The 24284-nt window shown below is 35.4% G+C and overlaps 1 protein-coding gene and 1 long non-coding RNA gene across 9 annotated transcripts in view; one reads left to right on the top strand and one right to left on the bottom strand.

The window, feature by feature from the left end:
• LOC123549572 (copine-3-like) overlaps window positions 1–24284 on the top strand; it is a 68584-nt gene that overhangs the window by 34487 nt on the left and 9813 nt on the right. For 6 of the 8 annotated variants that reach the window (XM_053545202.1, XM_053545201.1, XM_053545204.1 and 3 more), the window contains 5 exons: window positions 15161–15241; window positions 15882–15932; window positions 17027–17086; window positions 20258–20391; window positions 21298–21404. In XM_053545202.1, coding sequence (XP_053401177.1) covers window positions 15161–15241; window positions 15882–15932; window positions 17027–17086; window positions 20258–20391; window positions 21298–21404 — 433 coding nt within the window. The remainder of the gene's footprint in view (window positions 1–15160; window positions 15242–15881; window positions 15933–17026; window positions 17087–20257; window positions 20392–21297; window positions 21405–24284) is intronic. The other 2 variants (XM_053545205.1, XM_053545206.1) reach the window with 1 other exon arrangement.
• LOC123549581 (uncharacterized) lies at window positions 807–14737 on the bottom strand. The gene is made up of 2 exons (XR_006686060.2): window positions 13491–14737; window positions 807–1822 (listed from the first exon to the last, which is right to left on the bottom strand). It is a non-coding gene; the product is annotated as an uncharacterized LOC123549581 (long non-coding RNA).

Here is a 24284-nt window from a genome sequence, read left to right on the forward strand (position 1 = left end):
CAATCTTCGCTTTCTGGATATAGCTTTAGTACAATATAAGATAATGACTTGAAACTTAAAATGTTTTTTCTCATCATCAACTGCATGTGTGTGTCAATAATTCCCATAACTCTGATTTGTATTTTTGACCAAATGATGCCCCTTTCATACTTTTATATGTTTTTTTAAATTGAGACATAAATTCATTTTACTGTCAAATTGCCTAATAGTGGAACGCGATGACTTATGGACAGCTCTTGTTACGCTCCCACACATTTATGTAGGGGGCAAATAGCATTGCAGCTGTCCATATGTGTGTACGTCTGTATGTGGATTACGTATGTTCCGAAATCTTGTGTGTCATACTCCTACGCTAGTTACAAGTGGCCTGATTTGCTTCAAACTTTCACAGATGAACAAGCTTGATGTTTAGATTACCATTAAGGAAGGATTTTTTTCTGAGATTATTTTTACTGCAGTTATGGCCCTTTGATGTATTTTCTATATGGTATACCGTCTTGTGTGTCCATCTACTCCTACACTATTAGCCTGATTTGCTTCAGACTTCCACAGATTAACAACCTTGACGTTTAAATGACCATAATGGAAAGAATTGTTTATGTGAATTATTTTTACTGCAGTTATAGCTCCTTAAAAGCTTTTGCTATATAGAGGATGGCATTCCATGTCCCATGTACACGATTCTAGTTATACATATCATTATTATCTATAAAAATTTGGTTAAGAGCCGGTTTGTTGCAGTTTTATGATCATATTACTTTCTTTTATTTAGGCACTTCAGGAAATTATTTATAACAAAAAACAAATAGGTGGTTGACTTTGTTTACTGTTACTTAAAATACAAACATATATGAATATCAGTGCAATATTGACTACATTTTAGAAGAAAACGTTTCACAATTTTGGAGGCAAAGAATTTACTTCTTGATTCTAAGGTTCAAAGATTTTATGACTGTTCATTAACAGATTTTACTCTTCCTTATAACAGGAATAATAAAACTCTTTGTCTACCTCCAGACTTCAGGAGTAGCCTGTATAGCATTCAATAAATACGTATATAAATGATATATAATACAAGTTTATGGAGATTCACTTATGTATGTCTGTTCAGTAAGTGTACTTTGGCAAGTAGAAAACATTTACTTACAATGTAATTGATAAACAAATGAAAAGTTTCTTTCCTTGAAATATAGTTTTCACTGGTTAAGCTATTATTATGAAAAAATATACAAAGATGTCGGTAAATCCAATTGTCTCTCTTGTTATAGTGCATATGCTTTCGTTTCATGTTTGGTCAATTTGTAGTTGGCTGGTCTGTTTTTTTCCACAGTTTCTTCTTAAAAGTTTATGTTTATTCCTTGTCATTAGAATCCATGTTTTTCACTGCAGAGTGAGTTCTATACTATTATTTAAATTAGCCATTTGTCCATGTCTTTGAGCGTTTTAAAAAAAGTCTACATTTTAACCACACAGTGGTTTCATTGCTATCATATTTTCTGCGCATGTCAATGGTAGTTTAACAACCGACAACAGGGCCTCACAAGCCCCTTTAAGGGGCTCAATACACGCTGAGAATGGAAGCAGAAATATGTACCACCATGCTACAAAGAATGCAATCGGCCATCCGAGAAATATAAGAATGATGAACCAGAGGATGGCCCACAGTATGCCGGGACACAAACCACCACCTTGACCTTTGCCTTCACCTTGACCTTCTCCTTGGCCCATGATGCAGTTTTTTTATCTGCTAGTTTGTTTCAATTAAGATTTTCTGTTATGTATTGTGTTTTAAACTGTTTATTCACACCAGATTCTGTTGTTTCTGAAAAATACAAACAAGACAGTGATTACTTAACTGAATATAAACCTTCATTTTCAATAAAAAGGATATTCCATCTGCTAACATTTAAAAAAATGTATATCCAAACGCCTTTCAACATTGTCAGTCTTAAAGTTAAGATTATTTCTTGATGACATATATCGAAATTATCAAAGATGACTTTAAGCCTTCTGCCTTTGTGACCAGTGCAGACCAAGATCTGCACTGTTTACTAATCAGTCATTAAATTTTCAGTGAACATCCTTTTTATGTCCCCACTTGGGGGGGGGGGGGAGCATATAGATTTGCCCTTGTCCGTCGGTCCTTCCGTCCGTCCCCGCCCGAGAATGTTGTGTTGCGCCTAGCTCCAAAAGTATTTGACGTAGAGTCACAAAACTTTACAGGAATGTTGGTCAGCATGTGTAGTTGTGCACCTGGGGTTTCGCGTCCGGATTCATTCAGTCATGTAGGAGTTATGGCCCCTGACTTTGTAAAAATTGGTCATTTTAGTGTTGTGTCGCGCCTAGCTCCAAAAGTATTTGACGTAGAGTCACAAAACTTTACAGGAATGTTGGTCAGCATGTGTAGTTGTGCACCTGGGGTTTCGCGTCCGGATTCATTCAGTCATGTAGGAGTTATGGCCCCTGACTTTGTAAAAATTGGTCATTTTAGTGTTGTGTCGCGCCTAGCTCCAAAAGTATTTGATGTAGAGTCACAAAACTTTACAGGAATGTTGGTCAGCATGTGTAGTTGTGCACCTGGGGTTTTGCGTCCGGATTTATTCAGTCTTGTAGGAGTTATGGCCCCAGACTTAGTAAAAAATTGGTCATTTTAATGTTGTGTCACGCGTTGCTCCAAAAGTATTTGACCTAGAGTCACCAAAGTTTACAGGAATGTTGGTCAGCATGTGCAGTTGTGCACCTGGGATTTTGTGTCCGGATTCATTCAGTCATGTAGGAGTTATGGCCCCTGACTTAGTTAAAAAATGGTCATTTTAATGTTGTGTCGTGCGTAGCTCCAAAAGTATTTGACCTAGTGTCCCCAAAGTTTACAGGAATGTTGGTCAGCATGTGCAGTTGTGCACCTGGGATTTCTCATCCGGATTCATTCAGTATTGTAGGAGTTATGGCCCCTGACCTAGGAAAAAAATTGTGTCCTTTGTTATGTAGTGGGGGCATCTGTGTTCCATGGACACATTTCTAGTTAACAGTTAATAGAACTGTCCAAATTGAAAGATGGAAAAGTTCATTATGAAAATTTAGCAGGGTTAGGGTATATGTAATGTTTAAAGGAATAAAAATTCAAGGTATTACTGCGGGCCAGAAGTTATAATGCCATAAACTTTCTTCATTATTGTCACCTTATTTTTTCTTAAATGTATTCTGAAGAGATATATGAGACATTTAAATTATATTGATAATACAAAAATAAAATATTATTTTTTAATCTGCATTATGAATAAAATATTTATATTGATACCATATGTTATAAAATAATATGTAGCATTCTGTAATTGAAATTTTGTGCTCCCTGTTTAATCAGCAAATATATTGAAGTATAAGAATTGTTATATTTTAAGAATTAGTGAGAGAATTAGAGAATTAGTAGAAATTGTGGCTTTATTAATAAAAATGTAATTATAATGCAGCATTGCAGAATCATTTAACATCGTATGTGAAAAAGATAGATGTAGAAAAACAATATATATATACGTGTTGAAAGGTTTCTCTGCCATTGAAGAATTTCTTGTGATGTTTCAGTCGTTTTATGCAGAACTTTTTATATGCTTCATAAAACATACAATTAATTTTTTTTCATGAACATATTTTTCTTGTTTAATGTTCCATTTTCTATACAGTTGCCTTGAGATGAGATTTTATGTCTCATATTTACATTGATGATAGAGGTGTTAAAGTAATTTAAGATTACTAGAAAACCAGTTAATGGTAAAATAATGATGTAAAAACAAGGAGCTTGGAACAAAACAATTAATTTCAGAGATACAGGTTATCAAAGAAACGAAATTAGGATACGTTTGGTTGATAGCTATGTATATTCACAGCTTATAGTCAAACAGTGAATTTAAAAAGCAAATATGGATTTAACGTCACACCGACACAATTATAGGTAATATGGCAACTTTCCAGCTTTGATGGTGGAGGAAGACCCCCAGGTGACCCTCGATGCATTATTTCATCACAAGTGGGCACCTGGGTAGAACCACCAACTTTTCGCAAGCCAGCTGGATGGATTCCTCGCATGAAGAATTCAATGCCATGAGTTAGGTCCGAAGCCAAATCCATGAGGGGCAAGTGATTTGAAGTAAGCAACCTTAACTACTCAGTCATGAAGGCCCCTAACAATGAAACATGTCTAAACATAATTCTGTCACATAAACCTCTCAGGTTCTGGCCAAATCACTTTTGAATTAACATAGCTCCTGTTACTAGGAAGATTTTTTCTTCATTATAAATCATATTATTATTATTTTGTAGGTTAAATGCAGTACCCAATACAATTCTATTGGGTGTAACCCTGAGTTTGATTTTTATGCAAATATTGAAACTGGCCGAGTGTCTGATATTTGCTTTGGTAGGTGGAGTAATTCAAGCTGTACTTTGCTATCTGGTAACTAATTAACATTTTCTCATACATATATAATGTTTCATTATGGATATTCTATGCGAAAACACAGCTTTGGATAAGTACAAATTAAATTGAAAGCAGACTTTAAATAACGAATGTGTCTGCTAACATTTGCGATACAGAGATTGGTTATTTTGCATTCTAGTATAGAAGTTTATAATACCCATATTGTACCCGTAATAAAATGTGGGTGTTTAAATGTTTGAATTTGACTTCAGACATACTTTACAACTTAGTTACGATGTAGTAATGACATATGAATGTTTTTATGTTTAGATGTAGGGTGGGTAATTTTACTCTTCCTTAATCTTTACCCTGCTAAATTTTTGAAATGGACTGGTCCATCTTTCATTTTGGGCAGTTCCACTTATTATTCAAAGGGGTGTTCACTGAAAATTTTGTGACTAAATAGCGAACAGTGCAGATCATGATCAGACTGCACGAATGTGCAGGCTGATCTTGGTCTGCACTGGTCGCAAAGGCAGAATTTCTTCCCGCCAGCAGGCTAAGGGTTAATTTTTGTTGGGACAGAGGTGTATCTGTTACCATGGTTATACATTACATGAATATTGCACTTTTCACAAAAAAATTATATCAAGTATTTATTCTGTCAATTTATTTGAGGTTTTTGCACATTTTAGCTCACTTTTTTATGCCCCTGGCATCTACTGATGCGGGAGGCATATAGTGATTGTCCTGTCCGTACGTTCGTCCGTCCGTACGAGGTTAATCAAATGGGACCGTTTAGTCTAGCATCAATACCCCTAACTAGAATGACTTGATACTAATGCAGATGTAACCTGTGACCATTCCTCATCTTCAGACATCACCTGACCTCAGTTTGACCTTGACCTTGAACTTGACCTCGTTTTGCACTTGTATCGACAAGGATGCCACCGGGGTCATCAAGCGTTTATTGAACACAGCTCCTTGTTTAATGATCATTGGAGTACATTGTCCATCATTCACAATTTCTTTAACCCTTACCCTGCTAAATTGTTATAATGGACTTACTGACTGAATAGCGAACAGTGCAGACCATGATCAGACTGCACAGATGTGCAGGCTGATCCTGGTCTGCACTGGTCGCAAAGGCAGAATCACTTGCCGCTATCAGGCTAAAGGTTAATTACATATTAGAATACAAATTCTAAAGCAATTTTGATCAAACTTTAATTATAATATATATATATATAGCTTTAAGATCTATAGTTACGAACCTTTAATTGCAAGTATGTAAAAAAGATTTTGGTTATGTTTACACTCAAATCCTTTCATTATTGGTGTTAGACACAACATGTATTCCTATGGTTGTTCTATGGACAAAATAGGACAATTTTATAGGGAGTTATCCACCCTTTGTTTTAATATGTACATTTAAAGAATTTATGTAAACGTCGAGTTAGGCATTGCAAGACTTGAGGGCAGACTTGTCTGCTCGATTTAGCAAAAATACTGTCACATATATTCCAACACATAAATATTCCAATCCTGATCTTCGTACTATGCATTTGGATGTGGTATGCTCAAGTTAGACCTTGACCTTGTCATTTAGAGCAGTCGTATTAATATCACAAAAAGTGAGCAAGGTAGGGCCATCATGTTTTGTTTATGTACAAAAATGTTTTCCAGTTCCTACATTGCATTAAGATTTTACTCTTTGCAGTTCTATGTTAGTACTAGTATGTCAAATTTTTAGTAGACTATGTAGAAAAGTTATTTTTGAAGTATAAAAAGTATAAAAATGAGGGTAATACGTTACTTGTACAGGTAGAGATTTGTCTGAAGATGAGGTGTCTCATATTTACCTTACCCATAAGCCTGTTCTCATAATGTATTTGTTTATAATGTGGCTTCCATATTTTTTGTTATGAACATAAATGATATTTTGGTTATGTTTACACTCAAACACTTCCATTACCCGTGTTAGACAGAATGTGTATTCCTATGGTTGTTCTGTGGACAGAATAGGATCATCTTACTGAGAGTTATCAAACCTTGGTTTTAATATGTACATTTAAAGGGTTTATGTAAACTGCAAGACTTATGGTCAGACTTGTCTGCTTGATTTAGCAAAAATATTGTAACATATATTTGAACACATACATATTGCAAACTTGATCTTCGTACAGTGTATTTAGATGTGGTATGCTCAAATAAGACCTTGACCTTGTCATTTAGAGCAGTCGTATAATAATAATATAAAAAAGTGAGTAATATAGGGCCATCGTATTAAGATTTTACACTTTACAGTTATATGTTAGTACTAGTATGTCAAATTTTTAGTAGACTATGTAGAACAGTTATTTTTAAAGTATCAAGGTATACAAATGAGGGTTATACATTAATTGTACAGGTAGAGATTTGCCTGAAGATGAGGTGTCTCATATTTACCTTACCCATAAGCCTGTTCTCATAATGTATTTGTTTATACTGTGGTTTCCATGTTTTTTGTTATGAACATTAAACTGTATCAATTTCTTGCTTAATCCTATTGTTTTCACCAATAGTTATGAAAGGTCTGAATGTGGATTAACATAGTTGAAAACATTACTCAATCCATTATTCTTTTTTACCTCCCTTTATGGCTCTAACCTATAAGTTCAAGTGCAGTGTTTTTCTGACCATGTAATTATGAATAGCCTCTATTTAGACAATAGCTTCATCTTTTATTAACATATATTAAAAATTTAGAGCCTTATGAAACTTTTATTATTGGAGCATAATTTAAACTATTATGGTATTTCTTATTTACCTTAACCAGAAGTGTGTTTAAGTATTAAGTAGTTAATTGTGGATAAACTGTTACAATAAGTCTTACGAAACAGCAATAATTTCATGAAATAAATATATATTCTGAAAAATAAAAGATAATTGAAAATTTGAAAATATTGCTAGATTATGGAATACCTGAGTGAATCGGACAATTTTTATTCTTAAATGATAAAGTTGTGTGTGGCAGTTGGGGATTGTAGAATGTGCAAAAGTTACTTTTATTTAAGAATTTTTGTTGAAAAAGAAAACAGCAGCATTGGTTCTTTCTTTTTTTGACATATATATTAAAGTATAACTGTAAAGAGTTCAACTTACATGTATTTTAATTGTTTTTCATCCAGATATAAACACAAGGCTATTCCAAATATTCACTCTACCTGAAGAGCGCCTGTGTTATCGGAGTGTAAATATTCTAACTCAAACAAATCATAAACTCAGTATAACCAGGTAAATCATTTTACTCACATTTAAACCACCTCCACCTGGTATAGTAGATCAATAGGTTAACTTTCTGCTTCAGATGTTGATATGTAGGGGGAATAACTGCAGTAAGTATCCATTTTGATTTAGAGATGAGAATTCATGTTCTAGAGGGGAGATTAATGTAGAAGGTCTTTTATTGAAATACAATCTTTGATCTAGAAGGGAGATCACCACAGAATTTTTATTGATCTAGAGGGGAGATAACCACAGAATTTTTTATTGATCTAGAGGGGCGATATACGCAGAATTATTTTATTGAAGTACAATCTTTGATGTAGAGGGGAGATAACTGCATATTTTTTTTTATTGAAGTTTAAACTTTGATGTAGAGAGGAGATAACTGAAAACAGTTTTTATTGAAGTACAATCTTTGATCTAGAGGGAAGATAACTGCACTAAGATTTTTTTGAAGTACATGTTTTGATCTTGAGGGGAGATAATGAAGTATTTGTGTGAAAGTAGTCTTTGGTCGAAAAGGGGAGATAATTGCTTTAAGATTTATTTTGAAGTTTATATTTTGATGTGAAAGGGAGATAATTGAAGTATTTGTGTTGATATACGAAGTTTTAACTTTAAGGTGCCGGAAGAGTTTAATCTTTAATAATATTTATGACATTAAAAAATCAGGTGTTTAGATTAGTTTTTGTCCCCTCCCACCCTTTTACTCTGATAACTATGACAGTGTGAAATTTGTCTCCTCCTCTTTATTACACTTCATTACCCTTACAGGAACTTTTTTTGTAATATTTATTTTTTGCATATAGATGCGCTAAAATAATTTTAATTTTTAATACTGCCACTTTATCATCATGACAACATTTTTAGCTCACCTGTCACGAAGTGACAAGGTGAGCTTTTGTGATGGCGCAGCGTCCGTCGTCCGTCGTCCGTGCGTCCGTGCGTAAACTTTTCCTTGTGACATCTCTAGAGGTCACAGTTTTCATGGGATCTTTATGAAAATGAGTCAGAATGTTCATCTTGGTAAATTCTAGGTCAGGTTCGAAACTGGGTCACGTGCGGCCAAAAAGTAGGTCAGAATGTTCACCTTGATGATATCTAGGTCAAGTTTGAAACTGGGTCACGTGCCCTCAAAAACTAGGTCAGTAGGTCTAAAAATAGAAAAACATTGTGACCTCTCTAGAGGCCATATATTTCAAAATATCTTCATAAAAATTGGTCAGAACGTTTACCTTGATAATATCTAGGAAAAATTCGAAACTGGGTTACGTGCCTTCAAAAACTAGGTCAGTAGGTCAAATAATAGAAAAACCTTGTGACCTCTCTAAAGGCCATATTTTTCATGGGATCTGTATGAAAGTTAGTCTAAATGTTCACCTTGATTTTATCTAGGTCAAGTTTGAAACTGGGTCACGTGCCCTCAAAAACTAGGTCAGTAGGTCTAAAAATAGAAAAACATTGTGACCTCTCTAGAGGCCATATATTTCAAAATATCTTCATAAAAATTGGTCAGAACGTTTACCTTGATAATATCTAGGAAAAATTCGAAACTGGGTTACGTGCCTTCAAAAACTAGGTCAGTAGGTCAAATAATAGAAAAACCTTGTGACCTCTCTAAAGGCCATATTTTTCATGGGATCTGTATGAAAGTTAGTCTAAATGTTCACCTTGATTATATCTAGGTCAAGTTCGAAACTGGGTTACGTGCAGTTAAAAACTAGGTCAGTAGTTCTAAAAATAGAAAAACCTTTTGACCTATCTAGAGGCCATATATTTCATGAGATCTTCATGAAAATTGGTCAGAATGTTCATCTTGATGATGTCTAGATTAAATTCGAAAGTGGGTCACTTGCCATCAAAAACTAGGTCAGTAGGTCAAATAATAGAAAAACCTTGTGACCTCTCTAAAGTCCATATTTTTCATGGGATCTTTATAAAAGTTGGTCTGAATGTTTATCTTGATGGTATCTAGGTCAGGTTCGAAACAAGGTCATGTGCGGTCAAAAACTAGGTCAGTAGGTCTAAAAATAGAAAAACCTTGTGACCTCTCTAGAGGACATACTTGTGAATGGATCTCCATAAAAATTGGTTAGAATGTTCATCTTGATGATATCTAGGTCAAGTTCGAAAGTGGGTCACATGCCATCAAAAAGTATGTCAAATAATGAAAAAACGTTGTGACCTCTCTAGAGGCCATATTTTTCATGGGATATGTATGAAAGTTGGTCCGAATGTTTATCTTGATACTATATAGGTCAAGTTTGAAACTGGGTCAACTGCGATCAAAAACTAGGTCAGTAGGTGTTGAAACAGAAAAACCTTGTGACCTCTCTAGAGGCCATACCCTTGAATGGATCTTCATGAAAATTGGTCAGAATGTTCATCTTGATGATATCTAGCTCAGGTTTGAAACTGGATTACGTGCAATAAAAAACTAGGTCAGTAGGTCAAATAATATAAAAAAACCTTGTGACCTCTCTAGAGGCCATACTTTTCATGGGATCTGTATGAAATTTGGTCTGAATGTTCATCTTGATAACATCTAGGTCAAATTTGAAACTGGGTCAACTGCGGTCAAAAACTAGGTCAGTAGATTTAAAATTAGAAAAAGCTTTTGGCCTCTCTAGAGGCCATATTTTTCAATGGATCTTCATGAAAATTGATCTGAATATTTACCTTGATGTTATCTAGGTTATTTTCGAAACTGGGTTACGTGCGGTTAAAAACTAGGCCAGTAGGTATTAAAATAGAAAAACCTTGTGACCTCTCTAGAGGCCATATTTTTCATGAGATCTTCATGAAAATTAGTGAGAATGTTCACCTTGATGATATCTAGATAAAGTTCAAAACAGGGTCATGTACCTTTGAAAACTGGGTCAATAGGTCAAATAATAGAAAAACCTTGTGACCTCTCTAGAGACCATATTTTTCAATGGATCTTCATGAAAATTGGTCAGAATTTTTATCTTGATAATATCTAGGTCAAGTTCAAAACTGGGTCACATGAGCTCAAAAACTAGGTCACTGTGTCAAATAATAGAAAAACGACGTCATACTCAAAACTGGGTCATGTGGGAAGAGGTGAGCGATTCAGGACAATCATGGTCCTCTTGTTAACTATTACTTGTTCATTGCTCCTAAATTGTACAAATTTACCTAAATTAAAGTGAATAGATTTAAAGTGAATTACTTTGAAGGAGAATGGGTACATTAGATTAAGAAACATGATTATTCTGCTGAATATAAGGCACTTTAAACTTAAATAAAGTCATACCTGAAAAATTTGCGTTAACAATCTCTTTATTTTTTTTTATTCCACATCTATAAAGGTGACTGTCTGTCTTCACTATGAACACCTTTTAAGATTATCGACCGATTGATTGAATAGGATAACCATATGAAAGAGAGAGTGAGTTTTTATATTGTCGCTATGGTACGATGCAAGACTCCCGCCAGTGTGTTAGAATATCTAAACAGCACAATGAGTGGATCAAAGGCGTGCTACAGTTAGATGTGATTATTATTTCATGCTTGAGTCGATTGATTGAGATTTCTGATAACTGCAAGATGCATTACAATTGAAGAAAAACGATTTTTGTACTTGCTGTACCATTAAATAATGCTGTAAATTTTACCTTGACTGCGTAATGGCCTGATATTCCTACTAACTGGCATATTTGTTTAAACTTGTGAACAATATACCTTAGTAGCGCAGGGAAATATGATATAATGTTTGATATAATTCTGACACTGTTGATAACATTTGCGTCACAGTTAACTATTGATACTATTCAGCTCAACTTGACAATATTCACATGCGTGAAAGTAAACAACGAAAGGTATAATTGTTTAAAAGCATACCTTTCACAGTATCAAAGCCTATACAGGTTTCTATACCGTTTCAACTGTATTGTGTTTCCAATGTAGGTCACAAAGACTTTTAAAAAATATAATAAAATGAATGTCAGACTTGTCAAGCTGTCTTAATCAGACATTTAAACACTAAATTCTGATACTTGTTTCATGCTTTTACATGATTTTGGTTACTAATATGCTTTCAGACAGCGGGATGAGGTTAGGCCTCACAAAAGAAATGTTTGTTCCTGGTAACATGCTAAAAAAAATTAGGGCAGGTAGGTAGGTAATTTTTTTTTTTTGAATTTTCTTTTATTAAGTGGGACTTTTCGGAAATTATTTTTGTGTCAAAACATCAATACAAATAAGGGGGTTATGCCTTTAGAGCATCAGTAAGTTGATTTCTAACATCAGTGACCATGTTTAAAGTATAAAAAGTGCAGTTTTGCAACTGTTAAAATATTGAATAAATATTTCTCCAAGGCCATAAAAATATTTAGGGTCAGGCCAAAAATTTAGAGTAGGTCGGGATACTGGAAACAAACAATTTTTTTAGGCCTTATCAAGTATATCTGCACTTAACACAAGAAATTGTGGATATCTGTTTCTTTCAGTTTACGATCCATATATTTCTGACCTGAAATGAACACTTGATGAGTACTAAAAATCTGGTCATTTAACACAGAAAATGACAATTTAATGCTAACCAAATTGGAAAAATCCTAACTTGATCATGTGATAAAAAATCTTTCACCATGATTGCAACTTGTGCAGATTTCATATAGGCTGAAACAATGAAAGCCAGAGACTAACTTGTAATTGTACCCCCCGACAACAAAGTTGTACGGGGGAGGTATACTGGTTTCAGGTTGTCTGTCTGTCCGTCCGTCTGTCTGTCCGTAGACACAATCTTGTGCGCACCATCTCTCTTCATCCCCTTGACACAATTTAATGAAACTTCACACAAGTGATCAGTAACAACAGTAGTTGTGCATGGGGCATGTTAGGTTCTTTCAGAAAAAAAAATTGCAGAGTTATGGGACTTTGGTTTTTGTTACTATACTATATACATAGACACAATCTTGTGCGCACCATCTCTCCTAATCCCCTTGACACAATTTAATGAAACTTCACACAAGTGATGTGATCAGTAACAACAGAAGCTGTGCATGGGGCGTGTTAGGTTTTTTTCAGAAAAAATAATTGCAGAGTTACGGGACTTTGTTTTTTGTTACTAAACTATATACATAGACACAATCTTGTGCGCACCATCTCTCCTCATCCCCTAGACACAATTTAATGAAACTTCACACAAGTGATCAGTAACAACAGTAGTTGTGCATGGGGCATGTTAGGTTCTTTCAACGACACAAATTGCAGAGTTATGGGACTTTGTTTCTCGTTAACATACTATGTACATACAGTCTGCATATGCAGTCTTTTGCGCGCCTAATCTTCCGAACCCTTGCACACAATTTAATGAAACTTCACACAAGTGATCAGTACCAACCCTAGTTGTGCATGGTGCATGTTACGTTCTTTTAGATAAATATTCTGCATAGTTATGGGACTTTGTTTTTTGTTACTATACTGTATACATACAGTCTATATACATACAGTCCACATAATTATGCAATCTTGTGTGCGTCAAATTGCAATGTACCGTGTCAGTGCATGCGGGGGTTACATTCATCACCTTTAGTGATAGCTCTACTTTCTATATTATTGTACTTTTTTTTTCTGCAACCATTTTTCGATAGAAATTTTAATTAGCTTCTCCTGAAAAGTTTTTGTATCTTCGTTATTTTAAAAAGAGACCAGACAACATACAAATTTAGAGATATTAAAGTTCAAAGTTAATTTACTTCTGTTTGTTTTGGCAAATTATAACAGCTTCACAAAGATTCCATCACTCTTGCTTTATGGAAGCTGCCATTGTTCTTTTTTTACTTACATTGTTTCTTGAAACCGTTAAATATCCTTCAATACCTAAACACAAATCGGAACACGAATATCCTTCAACCTCCACGAACACAACTATCTTACAATCATAACGGACACACCTCAGGAATGGAACTCACAGAGAATCAAGAATATAACAGTAAATGTCAGCTGTAATTATTGTAACATGTGTTGTATAGTAATTACTCTATCATCAGTATTTATCAGGCACTGATTGTAGTATTTTATTACATTTTCGCTGTTTTATCGGATTCTGAAACAAATCAAAGAGCCTGAGGTATCAAACTTTAATATATCTACAGGGAATTATCATGAGGTACTGATTTTTCCTCAGAATGAACAGTAATTCCATGGGCAGATTTAGATGGGGTTGGTCCCATGCTAGCTCCCGAAAGTCTTTCCAGCTTAATTAGATGTTTGATGGCCTAAACTCTATACTTTTGACATTTATTCAGAAGAAATCCCTATCAGTAGTATATATAATTGCTGCAGTGGAGGTCCTGGATGACTGTTGGAAAATAAAACTTGTGCAGATTCTGTGTGTAAAATATTTTAGTAAAGGACTTTACAAACTGAAAAAAAATGATATAATGTTAAATATTATTGCTAAATTAGGGGTTAGATACACATCTGATACACAATATGAGGTGTTTTTGCAAAACAGTTTCAAGATGGGCATGCCCCTAGACTCTTTTGCAATGTCCACCCCCTCTAAACCAAAATTTTAGGTCCACTCCTGAATTGTATGGGTGTTTTCAATATCATATTGTTGCATTTTTTGCATTTACATATAAATTTGTAGAGTATGTAATATTATGGCGTAACAGGAAGCTGTAGCAATTAGCAGTTGTATATATTTAATGAATTACATAAGTTTTCCTTCCTGACATATTACTTGCAATTACACTGGTATTTAGAATGAGCATATTTATGTTTTCACAACCATTATCTCAGTATGGTGACTAGAGATAATTAATTATCTCACAAACGTAATTTGTCCTCCACCTCTGCATCATGAGGAGAAGTTGTCAGTTTCCTGTGGTTCTAGTGGTATGAAATCCTGGAAAACTGATCTAAGGACAACTGACTGTCATAAACATAACCTAAGTTGTAGGAAAACTATATCAGTCAGTCAGACCAAGAGGAAATGTGGAGACAGAAGGGAGGGGTAAAATTGGTCTCGCACTCATATACTGTCAGTACAGTTTCCACTATCACACAACCATTTAGAGGCATTTTCAATCTACTGAATGTGAAACAAATTAAATGTACTTTAAACTGGAAGCTGGAATTTTAATAGATTTTTTCTTGTCTTTAAATGTATTTATTGATTGCTGTTTGTATTGAAAGAAGTAAATTGATCAGTTATGAATATTTGAAATTTTATTGATGTGTTTATTAAATGGTGCTATAAATCACTAAAGATTACGAATGTAGGTGAGAGCTGTACAAAAGTTTGAATCGTGAATTTGCATAAATAAAGTTGAACATATTGTGCTATATCTGTATAAATACACTTGCTGTGGGCAGCTGCTGGAACTTGTGAATAGTGTAACAAGTATATCTCTAATTGAATGTTTCCTTTTGATCAATAATGGTTAAAGTACAGCTTTATGATGTTTTGTATGCAGAGGACAAACAGAAGTATATTTCTTATTTCAGTTTCCGTGTGTAAACGAGCATAAGAAGGCAAAGAAGAAGAAGTATGTTAACTCCGGTTTTGTTATTGTTGATTCCTTCAGGGTGAGTTATCTCCTCTTGAATTTAGAGTGAGTTGTCTTCTCTTGTATTAAGAGTGAGTTCTCTTCTCTTGTATTAAGAGTGAGTTATCTTCTCTTGTATGAAAAGTGAGTTTTTTGCTCTTGTATTTAATGTGAGTTATCTTCTCTTGTATTAAGAGTGAGTTATCTTCTCTTTTATTAAGAGTGAGTTTTTGCTCTTGTATTTAATGTGAGTTATCTTCTCTTGTATTCAAGGTGAGTTTTCTTCTCTTATATACAAGGTGAGTTTTCTTCTCTTGTATTAAGAGTTAGTTATCTTCTGTTAAGAGTCAGTTATCTTCTCTTGTAATAAGAGTGAGTTATCTTCTCTTATATAAAGAGCGAGTTTTCTGCTCTTGTATTCAATGTGAGTTATCTTCTCTTGTATTCAAGGTGAGTTTTCTTCTCTTATATACAAGGTTTGTTTTCTTCTCTTGTATTCAGGGCGAGTTATCTTCTCTTGTATTAAAAGTGAGTTATCTTCTCTTGTATCAAGAGTGAGTTATCTTCTCTTGTATTAAGAGTTAGTTATCTTCTCTTGTTTTAAGAGTAACTTATCTTCTCTTGTATTAAGAGTTAGTTTTTTTCTCTTATATTCAAGGTGAGTTTTCTTTATATTAAAGTTGTCAGGATTTGATGGTGGTCGGTGCGAGGCGTTACCAGTGGCTAGGGAGGTAGTGTGCACAGCCTGACTATTGCTAATCTTTACCTTGGAAACTAGCACTTTTATTGTTTTCTTCTTTATTTTCATATGTGTATTTTTTGTAGTTTTCTGTATATTTTTCTTCTGTATATACATTATATACTTAAGCATGGTGACATACTATTTACACCTAAATCAAACACACACTACAAACATTCTGTCCATAAACATAACTAAATTTGCACCGCTTTTCGTCAAGCTTTATCACATATACGCAGGTATATTTAATGAACAAAATATCACAGGTATTTCAATACTTATGCTCGGCCAGCACAAGCTTTAACCAAGAAACATTCAAAACCAAACAATCTGCAAAACTCAGAGCAAAATATATATTCGAAACAATACACAACCAAACTGCAGAAAATCAATTCTATACACCTCTAAAACTCAAAACAACCCATCAGCACACAAATTAAAACAAGCAACCAAATTAATCATCAAATTCACAAAAGAACTAACAATTCCAACCGCCAATGACCAAAGTATCAACTTCAAAACAAAACCACAATTAAACAACCAAAATATTCGCCGAGCAAATCAACAATTTTGTACAATGAAATGTACACCACCAATCTCCAACAAATAAATCAAGAAACAAACCTTTCCTTCAAAAATCGAGCCACCAGTTGACTCTAAAACACTTTATAACTGCATATACAACATATGACTTTCTCTCTCTAAAGTGCGATTTATACTGATAAACTCTCATAAAATTGTGTAAAATTCACACTCTCTCTCTCTACACTGCAGTGATCATTTTCTCAGCAAGGTTATAGTTATGTTGGAAAGTTGAAAGTGACTTGTGGAGAGATAACTACATGTATTAATACATGGTTGCATCTCAGAATATATTTGATTGCACTTGAGAAAATTCATAACTTTAATTTTTAAACTATTTCAAATTTAGAAAATTAATGAATTTCTTTGTAGATAAATGGTATTGCTATATAGAATACTTTCAGTTTACCGAGATCCTTGGTTTTTGGTGATTTAATCATAAAATTATTTCATTCTTTGTTTGCTAGGGTAGAAGGAAAGATTAAAATTTCTGTTTATATTCAGGTGAAGAAAGCTCCATCATTTTTGGAGTTTATCTATGGAGGCATGCAGATCAATTTTACAGTAAGATTCTTTTTTATGTATGTGAAACAATGAGGAATCCCTGTGATTTAAAAGTGTTAGTCTTAGGTGTGAAATATTTTCAGATTAATTCCATTAAGGAAAGATCTGTAAAAGTAATATTAAATAGATCTCAAATTCTCATTATAGAATAGAGTAAAGCCTTGGTAATGTTGTGACAACAAAAATGAGATCTGGTTTCTCAACTAAGACACTTTCTTTGTTAATTATCATACTGGACACTATTGATTCTGTCTGCGACCAGTGCAGATCATGATCAGCTTGCATATCTGTGCAGTCTGACCATGATCTGCACTGTTCGCTATTCAGTCAGTATCGTTTTGGTAAGCGCCCCATTTAACAGTTAATGGTACTGTCCAAATTGAAAGATGGACAAGTTCATTGTAGAAATTAGCAGGGTAAGGGTTAAAGAAGCATGTATATAGTCCTATAATTGTCACACTTCACAGGATGATTGCCCATGGTCAGTAGATGACCCCTAATATTTTGGGATAAGTAGGTCACAGTCACATTTACTTTGAGACTCATTAGGAAAGGGTTTTCTACTCAATCACTGAAGAGTGCTTTGGCCTACTGTGGTCAAACTTTACAGGATTATGGCCTGTGGCCAGTAGATGACCCTTTTGTTTTAGAGGTTAGTAGGTCAGAGGTCTAGGTTATTGTGACCTCTAGATTAGACTGGAAACAGTTGCCACTCAATATCTGATGCACTTTTGGGCATTAAAATTTCGTAGAATGATTGCCAGTTGTCAGGAGATTTTTCCTATTTTTTAGGGGCCAGTACTTCAAGGGTTAAGGTCACAGTAACATTGAGATTGAAAGTTAGTGAAGAAAACTTAGGCCTATAGCTGTCAATATTCATAGTGTGGTTGCCTCTAGTTTTTAGCTCACCAGAGCACAAAGTGTTCAAGGTGAGCATTGTGACCGGTCATTGTCCGTCGGCGTGCGGTGTGCGTCGTCCATCAACATTTGCCTTGTGAACACTCTAGAGGCCAAATTTGTGATCCAATCTTTATGAAACTTGGTCAGAATGTTAGTATTGATGATCTCTAGGTCAAGTTTGAAACTGGGTCATGTGGGTTCAAAAACTAGGTCAGTAGGCCAGATCAAAGGAAAAGCTTGCGAATACTCTAGAGGTCACAGTTGTGACCCAATATTTATGAAACTCGGTCAGAATGATTGCCATGATGATTTCTAGGTTAAGTTCGAATCTGGGTGTGATGGGGTCAAATACTAGGTCACCCAGTCATATCAAAGGAAAAGATTATGAACACTCTAGAGACCACAATTTTGACTCAATCTTTATGATACTTGGTCAGAATATTTGTCTTGATAATCTCTAGGTCATATTCGAAACTGGGTCATGTGGATTTAAAAACTAGGTCAGTAGGCAAGATCAAAGGAAAAACTTGTGAACACTCTAGAAGCCACAGTTTTGACCCAATATTTATGAAACTTGTTTAGAATGATTGTCTTGATGATTTCTATGTCAAGTTTGAATCTGGGTCATGTGGGATCAAAAACTAGGTCACCCGGTCAAATCAAAGGAAAAGCATGTGAACACCCTAGAGGCCACAATTTAGACTCAATCTTTATGATACTTGGTCAGAATGTTTGTCTTGATGATCTCTAGATCAAATTCGAAACTAGATCATGTAGAATCAAAATCTAGGCCAGTAGGCCAGACCAAAAGAAAAGCTTGTGAACACTCTAGAGGCCACAGTTGTGACCCAATATTTATGAAATTTGGTCAGAATGATTATCTTGATTCTTTCTAGGAAAAGTTTTAATCTGGGTCATGTGGGGTCAAAAACTAGGTCACCTGGTCAAATCAAAGGAAAAGCTTGTGAACACTATAGAGGCCACAATTTTGACTCAATCTTTATGATACTTGGTCAGAATGTTTGTCTTTGTGAATTCTAGGCTAAGTTTGAAATTGGGTCATGTGGGATTAAAAACCAGGTCAGTAGGCCAGATCAAAGGAAAAGCCTGTGAACACTCCAGAAGCCACAGTTGTGACCCAATATTTATGAAACTTGATCAGAATGATTGTCTTGATTATTTTTAATTCAAGATTGAAGCTGGGTCATGTGGAATCAAAAACTAGGTCACCCAGTCAATTCAAAGGAAAAGCTTGTGAACACTCTAGAGGCCATAGTTTTAACTCAATCTTTATGATACTTGGTCAGAATGTTTGTCTTTATGATCTCTAAGTCAAGTTTGAATCTGGATTATGTGGGGTCAAAAACTAGGTCAGTAGGTCAGATCAAAGGAAAATCTTGTGAACACTCTAGAAGCCACAATTATGATCCAGTATTTATGAAACTAAGTCAGAATGATTGTCTTGATGATTTCTAGGTCAAGTTTAAATCTGGGTTATGTGGGTTTAAAAACTAGGCCAGTAGTCCAAATCAAAGGAAAAGCATGTGAACACTCTAGAGGCCACAGTTGTAAATCAATCTTTATGAGGTTTGGTCAGAATGGTTGTCTTGATGAACTCTAGGTCAAGTATGAATCTGGGTCATGTTGGATCAAAACGTAGGTCAGTAGGCCAGATCAAATGAAAAGCGTGTGAACACTCTAAAGGCCACAGTTTTGACCCAATATTTATGAAACTTTGTCAGAATTTTTGTCTTGATGATTTCTAGGTAAAGTGCAAAACTGGGTCAGGTGGGGTCAAAAACTAGGTCAGTAGGCCAGATCATAGGGAAAGCTTGTGAACACTCTAGAGGCCACAGTTGTGACTCAGTCTTTATGAAACTTGGTCAGAATGTTTGTCTTGATTATCTCTAGGTCCAATATTAATCTAGGTCATGTAGGGTCAAAAACTAGGTCACATGGTCAAATCAAAGGAAAAGTTTTTGAACACTCTAAAGGCATAAGTTGTGACTCAATCTATTTGAAACTTAGTTAGAATGTTTGCCTTGATGATCTTTAGATCAAATTCGAAACTGGGTCATTTGGGGTCAAAAACTAGGTCCGTAGGCCTCATAAACTCTGGTGAGTGATATAGGGTCATCATGGCCCTCTTGTTTATAAAATTTGGTCAAAGGTTACAATCACAGCATACAAAATCACATACCCAGTCATTATGGAGGGCATTTAATTATGTTTTAGAAATATCTCTTGTTTAATGAGGTTTTTGATTTTCAGGTTGGTGTAGATTTTACAGGTTCCAATGGGGATCCTACTTCACCCGTATCCCTGCACTATATCAACCCAAACCAACCCAATGAGTACATGCAGGCGATACAGGCTGTAGGAGCCGTATGTCAGGACTATGATACGTAAGTCACTTTTCAGTTAAAGTCTCCTTTCACTATATCAGCCCATACCAGCCCATTGAATTCAAGCAAGCAACGTAACTATGTCAAGGCTATGATACATAACCTCTCTATTCACTATACATTGCATACCAGCCTAATGAATACATGCAGGCAATACAGGTGGTAGGAGCCGTATGTGAGGACTATGATACGTAAGTCACTCATACTGACTCCTTTCTCTACACCATCCAAAGCCAACCTAATGAATGGATGAAAGCAATACAAGCAGTAGAGGCTGTATGTCAGGATTATTATATGTAAGTGACTAAACAAAAATGAGAGCCTATCTTTATACAGAAGATGATGATCAACCTTTGCTGTGGTCACAATGGTGTGATCACAGTATATCACAGATCCAAACTCCAAGTGACTGAAACAATACAACCTTGTTGTTTGTTAATTTCAAGATTGTACTTAAAGCAGTCAATCCAATGCTAAAGAGTCCCATATTTATATACTTGGAACCAAGATGTAGTCATCAAGCATAGTGTTATATTCTGTAAAATTTGTGTTAACTAAATAAATGGGGCCTCCGTGGCCGAGTGTTTAATGTCGCTGACTTCAAATCACTTGCCCCTCATCGATGTGGGTTCGAGCCTCACTCGGGGCATTGAATTCTTCATATGAGGAAGCCATCCAGCTCGGTGGTTCTACCCAGGTGCCCGTTCGTGATGAAATAATGCACGGAGGGGCACCTGGGGGTCTTCCTCCACCATCAAAGCTGGAAAGTCGCCATATGACCTAAAATTGTGTCGGTGCGACGTTAAACCCAACCAAAAAAAACAAAATAAAAAACTAAATAAGTTTCAACAAAAAGTAGAGCTAAACTGAGATATGTTAATAATCCCTGTTTTACTTTTTAATCAGAGACAAGATGTTCCCAGCTTTAGGATTTGGAGCCAGGATTCCTCCAGATAATAAAGTATCACATGAGTTTGCCATGAACTTTAACCCCCAGAACCCTTTCTGTGCAGGTAGGTGATTTTTATGTAGTATTTATGACATATTTTCATCCAGAACAGAATTAATTTTCTAAAAATACAAGCAAGTCAAAACAATTTGAACTGAACAACACTGCAAAACTTTAAATGGAAAGGTTAATGTTGCCCTAAATTTTTAGAAAAGGACATCATGTCTGAAGAAGATTAAGCATAATTCCTGTGACCTGGAAAGGTTTGGGAATTTTATAACTGCAAAAAATAACCTTAAATTATAAAAGAATACCAATATAATACTGTAACATTACTATGCCCCCCTCAAAGAAGGAGGGGCATATTGTTTTGCAGATGTCTGTCTGTGGGTCTGTCTGTCTGTCTGTTGGTTGGTATGTAGACCAATCCGTTTCCGGATGATAACTCAAGAACGTTTGGGCCTAGGATCATGAAAGTTGATAGGGAAGTTGGTCAGAACCAGCAGATACCTATATTGATTTTGAGATCAGTAGGTCAAAGGTCAAGGTCACAGTGACCCAGAATAGTTTAACAGTTTCTGGATGATAACGCAAGAACGCTTTAGCGTAGGATCATGAAAGTTGATAAGGAGGTTGGTCATGACCAGCAGATAACCCCTATTGATTTTGAGATCAGTATATCAAAGGTCAAGGTCACAGTGATCCGGAACAGTTAAACCGTTTCCGGATTATAACTCAAGAACGCTTGGGACTAGGATCATGAAAGGTGATAGGGAGGTTAATCATGACCAGCAGATAACCCTTATTGATTTTGACGTCAGTAGGTCAAAGGTCAAGGTCATAGTGTCCCGAAACAGTTAAACCCTTTCCGGACGATACTTGAGAACGCTTGGGCCTAGGATCATGAAACTTAATAGGGAAGTTGATCATGATCAGAAGATGACCTCTTTTGATTTTGAGGCCAGTAGGCCAAATGTCAAGGTCAGTGACCTGGAACAGTTAAATTGTTTCTGGATGATACCTCAAGAACGCTTGGGCCTAGGATCATGAATTTTGATAGGCAGGTTGGTTACCAGCAAATGACCCCTATTGATTTTTAGCTCGACTATTCGAAGAATAAGTAGAGCTATCCTACTCACCATGGTGTCGGCATTAGTGTCGGCGTCGGCATCACACCTTGGTTAAGTTTTTCGTACCAGTCCACATTTTGACAAAGTCTTTTGAGGTAAGGCTTTGAAACTTTCAACACTTTTTTACCATCACCATGTCCAGTTTTAGGCAAGAGTACATAACCCCGTCAAGGATTTTGGCTGAACTATGGCCCCTTTTAACTTACAAATCTTGGTTAAGTTATTCGTACTAGTTCATATTTTGTGTAAAATGTTTGACATATGGTTTTTAAACTTTTATCACTTGTTTATTATAACAGTCTCTATCTGTAGGCAAGAATACATAACTCTGTCGGCTATTTTGGCTGAATTATGGCCCTTTTTGTACTTGGAAATTGGTACAATTTTCGTACAAGTCAGCGTTTTGTCTAAACTATTCGACGTGTGGCTTTGAAATTTTGAACACTTGTTTATCATCATAATTTCCATCTATAGGCAAGAGTACATAACTCTGTCAACTATTTTGACTGAATTATGGCCGTTTTTTGACTTAGAAATTGGTTCAGTTTTTGTACAAGTCCAAGCCTTCTCAAACGTGGCTTTTAAAGTTTGGACACTTGCTTATCATCATGATGTCCATCTGTAGGCAAGAGTACATAACTCTGTCAATTATTCTGGCAGAATTATGGCCCTTTTTGGACTTGGAAATAGGTTCAGTTTTCGTACCATTCAGCGTTTTGTCAAAACTATTTGACACATGGCTTTGAAACTTTGAACACTTGCTTATCATCATGATGTCCATCTGTAGGCAAAAGTACATAACTCTGTCAGTTATTTTGGCTGAATTATGGCCCTTTTTGGTCTTAGAAATCAGTTAAATTTTTCATACCAGTCAATATTTTGCCTAACCTGTTCATCATAAGGCTTGAAAACTTTGACTACTTATTTACCATCATAGTCTACATATGTAGGCAAGACTACATAACTAGGACAAGGACTTAAGCTCAGTTATGGCCTTTTTTTGACATAGATATTAGTTAAATTTCGCATACCATTCTATATTTTGTCTGAACTGTTTGATATATGGCTTTGAAACTTTGAACACTTGCTTACCATCATGGTTACACATTGCTATATAGTGCAGAACTTATCCAAATACACAAGTACAGGTACATTTGTTCATCCTATCTATTTTTTTTTCTTTTGTCTGAAAATCTCTGGTAATATTTTGACCCCATACTTCCATCAATTCTTTGAATAGTCGAGCACGCTGTCAACAGACAGCTCTTGTTTGATTTTGAGGTCAGTAGGTCAAAGGTCAAGGTAACAGTGACCCGGAACAGTTAAATGGTTTCCGGATGGTAACTCAAGAACTCTTGGGACTAGGATCATAAATGTTGATAGGGAGGTAAATCATGACCAGCAGATGACCTCTACTGATTTTGAGTTCAGTATGTCAAAGGTCAAGGTCGCAGTGACCCAGAACAGTTAAACCATTCTTGACAATAACTTGAGAATGCTCAGGCCTAGGATCACGAAACTGGATAGGGAAGTTGATCATGACCAGCAGATGACACCACTTGATTTTGAGGTCAGTAGGTCAAAGGTCAAGGTCATAGTGACCCGGAACAGTTCAATTGTTTCCAAATGATAACTCAAGAAAGCTTGGGCCTAGGATCATGAAAGTTGATAGGGAGGTTGATCATAAGGTCACAGTGACTCGGAAGAGTTAAACCATTTCCAGATGATTGCTTGAGAATGCTTAGGCCTAGGATCAGGAATCTAAATAGGGAGGTTGATCATGACCAGCAGATGGCTCCTATTGATTTTGAGAT

This window comes from Mercenaria mercenaria, chromosome 6 (genome assembly GCF_021730395.1).
Source record: "Mercenaria mercenaria strain notata chromosome 6, MADL_Memer_1, whole genome shotgun sequence".
In the NCBI taxonomy this organism is placed as follows: Eukaryota; Metazoa; Mollusca; class Bivalvia; order Venerida; family Veneridae; genus Mercenaria; species Mercenaria mercenaria.